This window comes from Paroedura picta, chromosome 2, assembly GCF_049243985.1.
Source record: "Paroedura picta isolate Pp20150507F chromosome 2, Ppicta_v3.0, whole genome shotgun sequence".
Taxonomy (NCBI): Eukaryota; Metazoa; Chordata; class Lepidosauria; order Squamata; family Gekkonidae; genus Paroedura; species Paroedura picta.
In genome coordinates this window covers 47,340,880-47,355,518 of record NC_135370.1, presented here as the reverse complement: position 1 = coordinate 47,355,518, position 14,639 = coordinate 47,340,880, and the positions used below count along the sequence as shown (strand labels likewise).

General features: G+C 43.3%; 1 protein-coding gene across 9 annotated transcripts in view; it reads left to right on the top strand.

Annotated features, from left to right (window-relative positions):
- The window catches only part of FMNL2 (formin like 2), a 254,925-nt gene that overhangs the window by 137,945 nt on the left and 102,341 nt on the right, over positions 1-14,639 (top strand). For all 9 annotated transcript variants that reach the window (XM_077320026.1, XM_077320022.1, XM_077320023.1 and 6 more), the window contains exon 2: positions 8,492-8,575. In XM_077320026.1, the coding sequence (XP_077176141.1) occupies positions 8,492-8,575 (84 nt within the window). The remainder of the gene's footprint in view (positions 1-8,491; positions 8,576-14,639) is intronic.

Here is a 14,639-nt window from a genome sequence, read left to right as displayed (position 1 = left end):
GGTTTACGAGAAGGTGTAACTAGACTTCTAGAAATTTGATCAGGTCTGCTCCAGTTCCAGTTTAAGCAACCAAGTAGCCTTTGGTCTACCTTTTTGTGTGGTGAAATCAAGTGCAAGGTAGTGTGATCAGATACAATCTGGTAACCTATTCATCTGATTACTATATTTTAAAATCAGATCAAACGTTTTGATTGTACTCCAGAACCACAGTGCAGGTGGTAAGCTTTTTATTGTTCCAGGGTGTCAATGCAACATAGTACCTTGAGTGGTATCAAGGGGGAAGTAAAAAGCTGTGCTTGTCACCTAGGTCAGTTATGCACAAGACTCACGGTCTGTTGCTTTTTGCCATGGTGGGAGGCTCCGTGCTCATCAAGCACCTAGCAGGAAGTGGGTTAATGGTTCAGCTGATTCGCAGACTGAACTGCTTCATGCTGGTTCATGAGCCATTTAAGCCCCAAATTTCTGCTCTCCAAGAAAATGGGTGAGGGACAGAAATCAGGGGGTTAAATGGCTTGGAGCCATTTCACCCCATTTTCTGTTCACTGCAGTTTTTGGTGGTAAGCAGAAAATGGGCTGAAATGGCTCTGAGCAGTTTAATTAAATTTTTGCTTTCTGTTCTCTGCCACGGGGGAACAGAAAGCAGGGGTTTAAACTTTAAGTGCCTCATGAACTGATGTGAACTAGTTCAGTTTGTGAACTCATCTACCAGTTTGTGGTTCAGCTATGAACCATAATCCAAACCAAACCGCAAAATGCAATTTATGAGGATAGGAGGGAGAGAGAGACCACATACTGCATTGGATGCTCCTTGAAGGAAAGAGTGGAGGGAGGGATAATAATTTTCATGAGAAGAAAGGTTCCTGTTTACCTTTTCCAAATGTTAAAGGATAATTCAAAGTGAGCAAGAGAGAGAGAGAGAGAGAGAGAGAGAGAGAGAGAGAGAGAGAGATTGGACAGTGGCTTCCCTATTAAGCTTCTTACTTAATCCTATCCCCAAACAGTTTTCTAGAGCCACTGGATTTTTTCACACACTGGACATTATTGCTGGTAACTACATAATAGGCTACTATCTGAATGAAGTCTGAATGGGAATTCCTCCTTACAAATAAAAATATACCTATTTCATCTTTAGTCAGTCAGCTCTTCCCCCAGGTGGCATGGGTGGGAAATTTTGTTCTCCCATCCACATCTTGTCCCAACCCTAAAGTAATTTAGGCTGAGTGGTTATCTTAATATCGCTCCCAAGGCAATTCTAAGAACCCTTTCCTGGGAGTGAATCCCACTGAGCTGCAGACCCTGGAGATAGGATACTGCCTAGGATTGCGGTCTTGGCAGTTCAAGGTCTCCTGGTTCCAAGCCCAACCCTTTGAATATTCCACCCTCATGAAAAACAAGAATAACTGAGATGCATTTTACATGCTTTTTGGATTCCACTGTGGAGCGGGGACCAGAAGTATAAACAGCTTAGATAACAGGGTTGGATTTTCTAAATAAAATACAACTGCTAATGATACAACAATAACAAAATATAGCCCGATGTCTTTGCAGTGGTCAGAGAAAGAGAAGCTGTTTCCCATATTACCGAGTCTCCAGACAATAATTAAGTTCCTATTGTCAACAGAAAGTGATATATGCAGTCTACGGAGCATCTCTGAAATGCCCTCAAGCTCAAAGCACCTCCTAAAACCTTGCATTGCGTAGGTCTGTTGTTTCAGTGAGTTCTGACTCGGGAGAAACTTTCTCACTATCCTTGTGCTGTTCCGAGATCACAGTTCAAGGTGATTTAGCGGTTCGGTTGCCAATAGCAATGCTTGACATAGCCTCGGTGCTTTGTGTAGTCCTGGAATGCAATTTAGAGCCTCGTCTGCTAGGAAGGATTAAAAGAAGGCATCTCCTCACCACCAACAAAAATATGCAGTAAAGAACTCTGGGCTTAAAAGAAATTACCAAGTGTAGCAGAAGGAGTTGGAAAGACTAAGGGGGAAAAACCCCTGACACATGAAAGGAGGCTTGCTTTTGCTTGCTATTGTTGTAGCCTTCTGTCTCCCCCTGCGCGTTATCAGTCGGAGCGGAGAATGAGAAATATTTTGCAATTTAAAAACAAGGTGGAACAAGAATTGTGGCCTGAAGGGAAAAACTTTTGCGGCGGCGGCAGGAGTGGGGGGGGGGGGGAAGCAAAGGAACATGCTCCCATAGGAAAGAGAAAAACAACAACACATTTATTCTCTCAGTCACTTGCTGGGGCAATCTAATGACCAGTTCTTGGGGTGGGGGGGGGGGGAAGAAATGCAATCATTTCCTGCCTTTTTATCTGTGGCTCTATCTGGGTCAAAGGTCAATGTAGGTAGCAGAAAGGTGTGAAAAAAGCAGGCTGACTTAAATGGTGCTGAACTTCTAATCACATTTTAGAAGTGTGAGAATCGAGGAGGGGAGGGGGAAGCCAGGAAATTTATTCCTGTGTGAATTTTCACGAGTGGCAGAAATCCTACTTTCAGACTCTCTAGCGGGGTTTCTCTCATTACGCTCACACTGACACACATTCTGAAAAGAAGACATGCAAGATACATAGACGGGTTCTGAACATGTGCCACCAGAATCCAATTTCCCTGAGGTTAGTGAGGTTCTTTTCCTCTGGTAGTTTTCCCGGGACTGCCACTGTAGATTTATTTTTGCGTACCACGCATAGGCAAACCTTCACCTACTGTGCACAGGTTTGCAGCTGAGTCTTTGCTAATCACGGCTCCTTGACAAGGTGCACAATGAAGGTGTTGTTGGCAAGTACATCTAATATGATACACATGATTTCGAATGTCTGCTCGTTGCAGACACACTTTGCATTTGTCGTTTCATCTTTAAAATGTCTCAGGTGTCTGCCTAAAATTGTGAGGAGCAGTAGTCCTTTGACCTAGTACTTTTGATCACTCTGCCTCAGGGCTCTAGACGGGGGGGGGGGGGGACACAGAGAAAATAAAACAGCAGTACCACTCAAAGTGGAAGCTGTCACGTCCGTTCTTTCCAACGGGGCTCGGGCAGGCTGAGCTTGCTGTACATTTTCAGATGACTGCTCTATAAGTCTGACTTACTAATGGTGCACAGTTCTAGTGCACTTCACCGGAAAGTGTAATTCCAGGAAGAAACAACAGTCACACCATAGATGCCTTCCAGAATGAATAGGAATAATTATGATGCACAATTAAAACATAAGGCTTTCCTGGTGGGGTTAAAGGGCAAATGGGAGAAGAAATGGTGGGGTAGTTAGGAAGACTGAACAACTGTGTTATGAACATGTTGGGGGCGTGCAGGGACTTTCAGGAGGGATCACGTTTCCCTCCCTAGTCTCCTATCTACATTATTTCCTCTTTTTTCCTTCTTGTGGTTGCCTAGCACTCCTGAAATGGCCACTGAAATCTCGCAATCTATTCTTGCAAGATATTTATAAATATTTATTTTGTAAAGCTACAGATATATCTTCTGTTGTTTCGATGTTTTGTTTAACCGCGAGGATTTAAAAAAATGAAAAACTGTGTCTGTCATTAGCCCCATTGTGTGGATTTTTTTTGATTTTATTTATTTATTTATTTATTTATTTATATTTCTCTACCGCCTATTTCTTTGCAGCTCTGGGCAGTTTACATTGAACATTATATAACTTACATGGAACGATATATAGACTGTAACATCAACAACTTTCAAATGAGGCATCAAAAGATTACAAAACCACATTTTTAAAAATTTATTTAGATTTATATACCGCCCTCCCCGAAGACTTTGTATGTTATTTATAACATACAAATAACAATTAACAGTAACACTGGGAGGTTGATTCTTTCAGTCATGGAGGGTGCGTCTGGGGGCTCAACAGGTGTTCTAAGTCGGTCGGCCTCAAGCGAATGCCTGGTGGAAGAGCTCCCTCTTGCAGGCCCTGCGGAACTGTGGAAGTTCGGGCAGGGCTCTGATCTCCTCATGAGCTCGTTCCACCAGGTGGGGGCCAGGACCGAGAAGGCCCTGGCCCTTGTTGAGGACCGACGTGCTTCTCTATACTCTTAAGTTAAGGTTCAACATTAGATATAAGTGCATTTTAACTGCATTTAATATTGTTTTTCTTACTAACTGAGTACCTCATTCAGGACAACCAAGTATACAAATTACTCTAAGGAAAAACATTGGCTTTTGGGAGACTAGATGAGTGGCTGACCACCACACCCCCAAAGCTTTGGAACGTCAACACTGTTGTCATTCCAGTAATGCAGCTAATTTTGCACTTCCTGTTCAATATTCATATTTTCATGTAAGTAAACGTAAACTATTGCTAAATCTCCCGTGCATTTTCCTTTTCTAACATGTATGGGCAATGAAAAGGCAGGGTGTGCTTTTTTTTAATGAAATAGTAATTGTAATATAATTACACTGTTGTGAATAGCAGCTTGAAAGCCTGAAGAAGAAGAAGTGATCAGGTGGTTTCTTTGCATCAAGAATTTGGAAACTGGGATCTTCTGACAAATAATTGAACTTGCACTCAAAGTCTTTGATGGCAAGTGCACAAAAATATCCCACTCGTAAAGTTGATGAGCTAGCATACCCATGAAAAGCATGTGCGATGAGTTACAGAAAACTGTATAGCGCTGAACAGGAAAATTCTGTGTTTTGTTTGGTATTGTATTGTAATAGATAGCTGAGAAAATGTCAGAGCTGGCTTCCCGTTGCATTAGTAAGCTTCATACTAATTTTTCAGTGGACTATTACCATTCCAATGTATCCATGATGAGTTTACTATCACTGGCGCTCACTTGTCCTGATTGTATAGTTACACTAGTGAAAATAGACGGGTATATGATAATGCAGTGGTCCCCAACCTGCGGGCCGCGGCCCGGCGCCGGGCCGCAAAGGCCATGGCGCCAGGCCGCGGCTCCCTCTCCCCGCCCCCCCCCCGCAGTAAAAAACTTCCCAGGCCGCAAGCTTGCGGCCCGGGAAGCTTCTTACTGCGGGGAGGGCGGGGAGAGGGAATCAGGGCCGGGCCGCGCCCCGATCCACGGGTGCGGCCCGCGGGCGCGGCCGGGCGCGGCTCGTGGGCGTGGCCCGCGCGGTCCCTGTGGGCGCGGCCCAATGCCCTGCCGGTCCCCAGCCTAATAAAGGTTGGGGACCACTGTGATAATGAACCTGAGGGGAAATTGATGGAAGTTGGTGCAGCCTTATATATGAGCACTGGCACTTATGCAACCCCTTCTTGTAATATCACAGGGAGACCAAATCCAAGGGATGCAGACAACATACAGTCCAGTGGCCATAAACAAACTGCCAAGGATGCTTATGATCTGTCACAGCAGTATTGAGGGCTTGTGTGGGCCATTTGTTATTCAAGTCCCAACAGTCCCTGACTATGATAAAAACTAGGACAGTAGGATTTTGAAGGAAAAATCAGCACAGAGATTTGTAGATTGCACCTTTGGAATGGCAGCATATGAAGCTATCCTAAAGGCCTTTACTGCACTGGATGACTTGTGATATTTAGACATACCTGTTCCTATCTGTCCAAACAATCTATTGGTGATGACAATTGACTGTCGTTTCCAGTTTAGACTCTTTATAGGTTGCATCACGATTGGCACAGATTTGAGCCCAAGTATGTAAATTATCTCCTTCAGTTTGCTTTCAGTGACATTTTAAAATCAGAATGTTGCCCTGCTGTTACATTAAAATAGTACTTCATTAGCATTTTAATGACATTTCAAGATCTCTTTTTTAAAAAGTCAAAGCTTTTAAATATAGACATTTGGGAGGTGGGAAAGAAGGGGAATCACGATACATAGTACACTAAAATATATTCCTTTTCCTTTTATCCAGTAGAATCTCTAGGATACATTAATCTTGAGCAGTGGATAGTTAATCACTTAACACTGAGTAGACAAAAGCAGGGGAAATGAAACGGACCCTTGAAATGGCTACCAGCCATTTAAACCCACCAGCTGATGGGGGGGGGGGGAGCCACCAAGCTGTTAGGCTAAAATGGCTCTGAGCCATTTGAGTTATCATTTCTCTCCCTTCTGCTGTCAAGTTGGTGGACTGACCGTTTGATTTTATGACTTTTTACATGATTATGGAAGGATTCTATAGGAAGATGTTATCAATGGTGGTGCTGAAGTGAACATTTAAGATGTGAATTAATTGTGAGTTGATTGGGGTGGGATTTCACACCTTATAAAACCTCATGTATTGTATTTGAGAGCACATACCAGTTTGGGAAACACCCTGGTGTAAATTGACAAAATGAAGCTGCAGCTTTAATAAATTTCTGTAAGCGATCCTCTGCCTTTCTATGGGAATTCCTGTCCCTTCCGCAGCGTGGAATAGAACAAAACCAGCCCATTGGGACATGGGCAACAATGAAATAAAATGGGAGGGAGCGAAATCAAACCATCCCAGGAATGGCCAGGATGGTGGGAGCTGCCAGCTGAGTGCTGCTTGAGCTGTGGCTGGCTCCCATTACAGCTTGGCTCAAACCAAACTATAAGGGGAGCCGGCCCAGGATCAGCTGGGCCTGCAGAAGCTGCTGGCTCCCTGCTGCCTCAGCTCAGTTGGGGCTGGCTCCTTCTACTACTTGTACTGAACTGCAAGAAACAGGAAGAGCCAGCCCAGGACTGAATCCCCTGCAGTTAAAGGGAACAGTCTCTTCAACTGCCTTGGAGTCAGTTCACTCAAAATTGCACAACATCCTGGTTTAGAGTGAACTCTGACACAGAGGCAGTTAAAGAGATCTCCGTTCCTTTAAATGCCTCAGAATTGTGAAGCCAAAAGAACTGGACATTCCGGATTATTTGTGATTCCCAGTATCATAATGACATGCGCCTAACTCTCCCGATCAATTAACCCCCCAGTCTCTCTGTGCCTATATGTAATGACTGAGGAAATTTTGTTTCATTATATCTGAAGAAGTGTGCACGCACACCAAAGCTTATATCTCGGATAAAACTTTGTTGGTCTTAAAGGTGCCCCTGGACTCAAGCTTTGTTCTGCTTCTAGCCCTCTGTGTGTATAGAATCACTGCTGCCGTTTATTACCCCCCACTCCCCCATATTTTAACTACACAGTCTCGGTTCTCATCTCATTCTAGCCCAGGATGCTTGCACTTTTGGAGCATTTAAATATTCCAGAAGTAACAGTCTCAAGATTGTTCGTAATAATAGCTGCTGCTTTGCCAAAGATAATAATAGTTGAGAGTTTGTTATTGCAAAAAAACTATAGTTTAGTGGTAGGACATATATTTTACATTCAGAAGGTCCCAGGTTCAGTCCCTGGCTTAGTTTCTGGCTTCTGTAGTTAAGAAGGATCTCAGGAAGCAAAGCCGAGGAAAGACCTCTCCTCTGCTTGAGACACAGGGTTGCTTCCACCAATCAGAGTAGACATTCCCTGGCAAGATGGACCAACAGTGCGATTAAGAGTTAAGGTGGGCTCATACACTCAAAGAAAGTTTTAAAATTTTGCTGTCAATCTACATCACCTCCTTGCCTCTCTCCTTTTCTATTTTTGTTGTATTTCTGCTGTCAGCCTTAGACTGTAACCTTGTGCAGGGATGTTGATATCTTTGCTCCTGTTATTCTATAAACTGCTATGTACAGTGATGGGGCTGTTTTAGTCTTTTTAAGTAAAGGGGAACTGCCAAACAATGTCCTAACCAATCACTACACAACCCCTCTGGCTTCTGTTTCTTCCCCTTCACTCCGGAGAAGAAATAGAGGGAAATCTATGGGGTGACTATGGGGGACCATCCATTTGGACAACCCCTCAGAGGCATCTGGGCTTTCAGAATTGCAGAGGTGAGCTCCTTGTTCCACCTCCCACCCTGCCAACTTGTTAAAATTTCCTCCGGATAGATAGATAAAGTGTTTTTTAAAGGTTATGAGGTGGAAGGTCTGTGTCAAGGGGGAATGAAGGCGCAGGGATGATGGCAGAGCAAGTGGCACAGGAACAGGACTGTGCGGAAGCGGTTTCTGCTCCACTTTCAGCCGCTGCCATGGGAACAACGCAGCTTCACCCTCCTGTCTTGGAAGCAGCCTTGAATGTTTTAACCAAGAGTCCTGTGTTCCTATCCGCTTTGCTTCAGTTCTTTGCCGTTGCACAGTAGTAAGTGGAGGAAGAGGGGAGGAATCCCCATAAGCAACCCACGATTTCTCTGTCCTGTAAACCTTGATAATGCCTGAAATTAATTCCATGTCCTCCATCTTCTTTTCCCTGGCAGTTCTCATTTCAACAACCTTTTTTTTTTTTAATGGAATGCTTTGTTAACCAAGAATTTAGAGGAAAGCAGCTAATGTTAATTACAACCATGTTGAAGGCATTAATCAGTTGCCTTGAAAACTACGGGAGTTGCTGTTAAGTCGGCTGCGACTTGACAGCACTTGACACACAACCATGTTGTAACAGTGGGTTAAGGTCACCCCTCTCTCAGCCTGAAGCCTGCTGTGGTCACCCATATTTGCTTTCTCTTTTTCTGCAGAATGCAATGAACTTGCCTCCTGACAAAGCAAGGCTACTCCGGCAGTATGATAACGAGAAGAAATGGGAGCTGATCTGTGATCAGGTAAGAGGGTCCGTTCCCCCCACTTCAAGGAACCTATTTCACTTAAAGTCGGATTTTGCTGTCCTCTTCCCAAGGTCTTGCAAATCTAGTTGTCCTTCAGGGTGAACTAACTAGAGATTGCTATAAACTGAGGCATCAAAAATGGGTTTGTTTTGGTCCTCTGCCTCTTTAATCTTTTTAAAACTGACCTTGGGCCAGCCCTAGGGGCAGTTGAAGGACACTTTCGCAAACTTGGCTCTCATCTCATTTCTTTACTACTCTATGCTGATGAGGCTGATATTATCAGCAGCACAACTGGGCTGAAGATGTCTCCTGTCTCCACTTGTGACTTACTGCGATTTTAATCCTTGGCTCCAAATGTCTGTAAATTTTGAAAAATCTAAGATCTTGGTCTTCTCTAAGGCCCAGAAGCATTTTTGCTGGAGAGTTAGAGGAACTGACATTGAACAGGTAAAACAATCTAGCTACTTGTGACTGAATTTCCAATACAACAACTGGTTATCCTGCAGAAATGATACTCTAGCCAAAGTAATGCAGCCAGTGTGGCCAATTTCTTATTTGTACATGATGGTCGGTATGTCGTGCAATCAAGGCCAAATCTATATCGAATCTTTAAATTGGCGCATTCAACCAGGCGATTGAGAGGGCTCAGTCTACTTTCTTGTACCATATTCTGTGTCTTCCTAACTGTGTTGGATACACAGCCATGTGCCTTATTACTGGATAAGGGCTTGTGGAAACCAGAGTGTGGATTCAGACCATAAAGTTCAGGTTGCATCTCATTTCTTAACTTATCCAAGCTACATATCTGCTATGTTTGAGGATTCACATGCACGCAAGTAGTCAAAGTTAATTCATAGAAAAATTAGCTCTATTGGTATTTCCCTTGACTCTTTTCTGATGTTGGAGTGGAAGCAAGTTTTTAGCCTGTTGCATCAGTGCCTGTTAGACATGGAAAGACAAATCTTGTGTCCTCTAGCAAGCAGATTTTGCTCTCCTGTGTCCCGTGGTGTTACAGCAGATTATGGTACCGCAGCTGTTTATCTGTCCAATCTAGAATCATCTCAGATCACAGAGCCTTTATGCTTGCTCAGTTTAATATCCTTCTCTTAGCTATTTTATTATAGGTATTCTGAATGGTATTGCCCTTGTAGGGCTGGGGTTCCCAAACAATTAGCTCATTTATTAGTTCAATGTAATCTTTATTTGGAGCCAAGGAATGTAATGATTAGGCCTCACTTGCATAATGTTCAGTGTCTTCCAGAAGACCAGCCATTAATGTACCTTTTGTTGGATAAAAATCCCTATATCACCTTGCAGATGGCTAAGTAGCTGCAATAAAGACCCATAAACAGAATGCATGCTTCTGGATAATTTTAATTATATCTCAGTTATCTTTTGGATAATTTGATCTTATTTTTTTATGCTACTCTGTTTTTACTTTAATTTACCTTGTTTACCTCTGAAACTCTCTTTTAAAATGTCTTTTGTAGAGGTGAGACAAATGCCTAATTAATGTGATTAATGAATAATGAAAGGTGATAACAGTTTGTTTATGCTCAACAGAAGCCTTCTAAGGAAGGGCTAGTTAGTGCAAACTACAACATCTGATATCAGGTACCCCCTGAATCTGACAATTTGTCATTGTGCCAATGCACTATGTCTCTTCTGATGTGAAACTGGAAGTGATGTCATTGCATCAGGGCAATGCCCTGGGATAACTAAAACTCTGTGGTTAAGAAGAAGAAGAAGAGTTGGTTCTTATATGCCACTTTTCCCTACCTGAAGGAGGCTCAAAGCGGCTTACAGTCGCCTTCCCATAGTGTTTTGGGTGAATCCTAGAGCATTGCAGCTACACTATTAGTTCACTAGTTTTGAACTGGTAGTGACTTCATGCATTGGTGCATGGCTAAATATCCAGTCTCCCCATCCCCCCCCCCATTGAACGTTGGCTGAGAATAGAGGTCCAGGGAATTCCCTAATATGATAACTAAGAAGAAACTCTGTGTTTGCTGACTCCTAGTTGTGTGCGCCTGCAACCATGTGCAAGACTCGGGCCCTGCCAAACTACTGCAAATATCACTTTTTGAGCATGTGCATGCTTTCTCTGGAATTACCGTACGCCTGATTTATGAGGCTCAACCCTGAGAAAGAATAAACAGCAATCTCAACTGGAGGAGGAAATGGACACTTCATGGTGACCAGTGCCGTAACGTGGAATTTGCCATCTGCCGTGATGGACAGAAAAGGCATGTTTTGCCTGTGACTGGGGGATATGTCAACAAAGGGCATGACTTTTGGCTGTAAATGCACATGAACGGCAGTGACTCATACCACAGGGCAAGTCAAATGTTGAAAAAACATCCTACTCTTAATTTAGAACACATTTTGGGCTTTCCCCCCTCTTTTTTGTAGTATTTATCTTTGTGTTGAGTAGTAAGGGATAAGGATGACATTCCTGTCTGGACACAAGCCCAAATGGAAATGGATTAATTTAAGCAAAGTCTCTTGGCCTTTACTGAATTCTGGTTGGACTCCATCCAGTTCCTGGTCACTGGAAGTCCAGGTCACAATATGCCTATCTCAGCTGGCACCCTTGCAAGAGTCTTGACTGAATGCCGTTATTTATGACCTTATTTCTAGAAGCTAGACCACCAGCCTAGTTCTTTATCATTTGCGTGGTCTGGTTCTGCAGCATATAAAAGGAAATGCTGGCTTTTGCTTGTCTAAAAATTGAAGACATTTCTCTTGGATGATTACTTCCAACTTGAGATATCTGGAAATATGAAATATAATCTTTGAGGGTTTTATCATTTTTAATAACGCACTGTACTTGCATCAATTCTTGTTCAAAGAGTGGGGGAAAACATGGGGGAAAATAGTTTAGATATAGCCAGTTTTTTAAAACAGTTTTGTTCAATTGCTCTCCTTTTTACAGCCCCCCCATCCCACATGTGTTTTATCCATGCAGTTCCATGATCCCCAGCACAGACTTCTTTGGTGGTCTAAATGGGACCTGTTCTTCTCTTTTTCACCAGTGGACAAATTGATTGGGTCCAACTCATCATTTGGTTACTTCCATTTGCAGTGATCACATGTTCTTGGACTCAAGGTTTAACGCATTGGGTTAACATAAAATCACACAAACACAGAGGACTCGTGGCAATCCTAGCTGGGCTGTTTTAGAGTTTTTAAAAATCTGCTGTCAGACTAGGTGTATTATGCATGGTAAGAAAGCTTGCAAAAAGTCTGCCCAAAAAGAGTTTTAAAAAAAATTATGCATGTGGAGCTGGTTTTGCAACAGAAAAGCTACTGTAGTATATTTTTGATTACGCATGGTGTCCCCCCCCCACTGCGTCTTTTCAGTACAGATTTTAAAACTAGTTTTAAAACAACTTTTCTTTTACAGTGGTCGTGAAAACGCTTGTTTTTGCATACATAAGCGCTGGTGTGTTTTTGATCACCAGATTTGTGCCACCATACACCAATGGAGGAACCAGACACCCCTAGTCCCTCGTCCACCAATGGGAGCTTGAGGCATCCCTTGCTTGGCACAGACCCTCCCACCTCTGCTATGACAACATTACGCCAGCAGAAATTAATTTATCCGTTTCCTCAGAGGCATTTGCAAGCATTTCAATGCACTCTCTGTGAGGAACAATATACCTCTGAGGGGTAGAGGTTGTAGTGTTTTCAAAAGTCTGTGTGTTCCCACAGAAATTTCTTGTTGAGGTCTCCGTGCCTATGAACTACAATTCCCATAAAGCCCTGCCAGTAGCATGTACCAGAGTGGCAGTCATGTGATATTGCAACTAACCATGGTCTGCCAGTGAGCATCTAGCACAATGGAGGAGTTGCCCCCCGTCATAAGTCCATCTTTCAAATGTATAAACCTTGCAGAAAAAAACAACTTAAAAACAGACGATTTAAAAGGGTCAGCGTGCTGACTTTGATGAAAACCTTTACATGCATAATAGCCCCTAGACTGAGCCAGTTTGCTTGTGTTTGGCCTATCTAGAACTTTGCCACTGGCGCACTCCAGACCTTACACTGAGGTGTACCCCAGACCTTACAAATTGAGCATAGCATTGGAGGATTTGCCTCTGTTATTTCCCAGAGTAGTTGAGAGATCATCTTGGAGAAACACTGTAAGTTCCGAACCAATAGCTCCTGTTCTTGAGTCTTCTATGCAGAACATTTAGAACAGGGGTAGTCAACCTGTGGTCCTCCAGATGTTCATGGACTACAAGTCCCATGAGCCCCTGCCAGCAAATGCTGGCAGGGCCTCCTGGGAATTGGTCCATAAATATCTGGAGGACCACAGGTTGACTACCCCTGATTTAGAGCATTGTACTACTTACAATTCCAGTTTATGGAGAGACTGTGGCAAATTGCTTAATCTGCTGTAAGTAACTCATTTCCTTGGGGTTGTTTGATTACAGTCAGGAGAAATGCTTCTGTGAATTGCGAGCTTTGTCTTTGGTTTGTATACATGCTGTTAAAACAGCAGGATTTTGGAAGAGTGCAGTCACTTATAGGACCGGGGCCCAGGTGCTGTTATTCACACCTCTGAGTCGTTGGACTCCTTTACAGCACAGGCAGCCCTGCCAGATAAAGATCAGTCGTCTGTAAGTCTGCAGATGCGGAGATAACAGGTCTGGGGAGACAGGTGAGAATTTAAATCTGGAGAAAATGACAGAGACATCCGAGTAATGCCTGCACATTTTCATACTGGTGTTGGGAACACCTTTGTCTCTGCTTTCTTTTTTTCCCCCTATTAGAAAGAAACTAGTATATGGTCATAGCTGTGAGTTCCTTAAAGTGAGGAGAGAGCTGCAGAGCAGGACCAAAGTCCTCTTAGCTTCCTCTTTGCCACTTCCCCACATCTGTGAAGCCTGTAGGTAACAGGGCACTTCCATGAACCAGCAGCCCCTCTATGGCTGACCTCTTGACTCTCGGAGAGTTGTTAGCAGTGGGCGTGAATTAGAGTAGCCACCATGCAGGCGCCTCATGAAGAAATTCTGATGAAGCATATGGCACATGAAATATTTATATCTCCAGCCATGCAATTATAGCCAGGCAATTTAACCGTCGTTAAAGCCATTTTCCCAAGGAGAGATTCTGTGCATTGCATTCAGCGCAGAACAAAATTCAGACAGACTCATTTTATTTAGCTTTGACCAATTTTCCTTTCATTATGCTGGATCTGAACTGGGGTTAGGGTGGACAAGACAGAAGACAAGAAAGGGATGGGAAAACCCTTAACTGGATGTCACTGAGTAGCCAAAGGAATTTATGATCCCCGAGATTGTCTTTTGCCATTCTATAATGTGAGTGAGAAAAGAAGAGCTGTTTTTTGTACGCTACTTTTTACTACCTGAAGGAGACTCAAAGCGGCTTACAACAGACACCTTATGAGGTAGGCAGGCTGAGAGAGCTCTGAGAGCACTTTGACTGGCTCAAGGCCACCTGGCTGGCTGCATGTGGAGGAGTGGGGGATCAAGCCCAGATTTCCAGATTAGAGGCCACCACTTTTAACCACTACAAGAAACTGGCACCAAGAACAAGTGAGTTTACTTTGTTAATATTGCAGGAAAATTATTATCTGAACCTAGGTAAAATATGCATACCACTATAGCCTCCTTTTCTATCAAGAAGGGGATAAATTACAGTGTCTGTGTTCAAGATTGGGAGACTTGGTGATTAATCAAGTCTTGGTTGCAATAGGGGATGAAGACCTCTGAGGGTTTTTTAATGTTGCTTCAACAGAGTAAGTCTGATTTGTTTTGGAGATGTATAATTCTGTTTGTCTAGAGAGATAGTTCAGAAATCTGTGCAAAGAAGGGTGAAATCTGGTATGTGAGTCAGAGTACCCTAAGTGTTCTGGGTGGGCCAATGGTTAGGTAGATTGGTGAACATCAGCATACCAAAAGGAACAAACATCTGTTATTGATTATAAATTATAATCTGAACGTAGGTGAACCGTGTGTATTAGGCAAGACAGCCACATGATCCAGGAAGGCGATGAGCCATGACCATTGCATCACTGTAGGACTTGACAGCC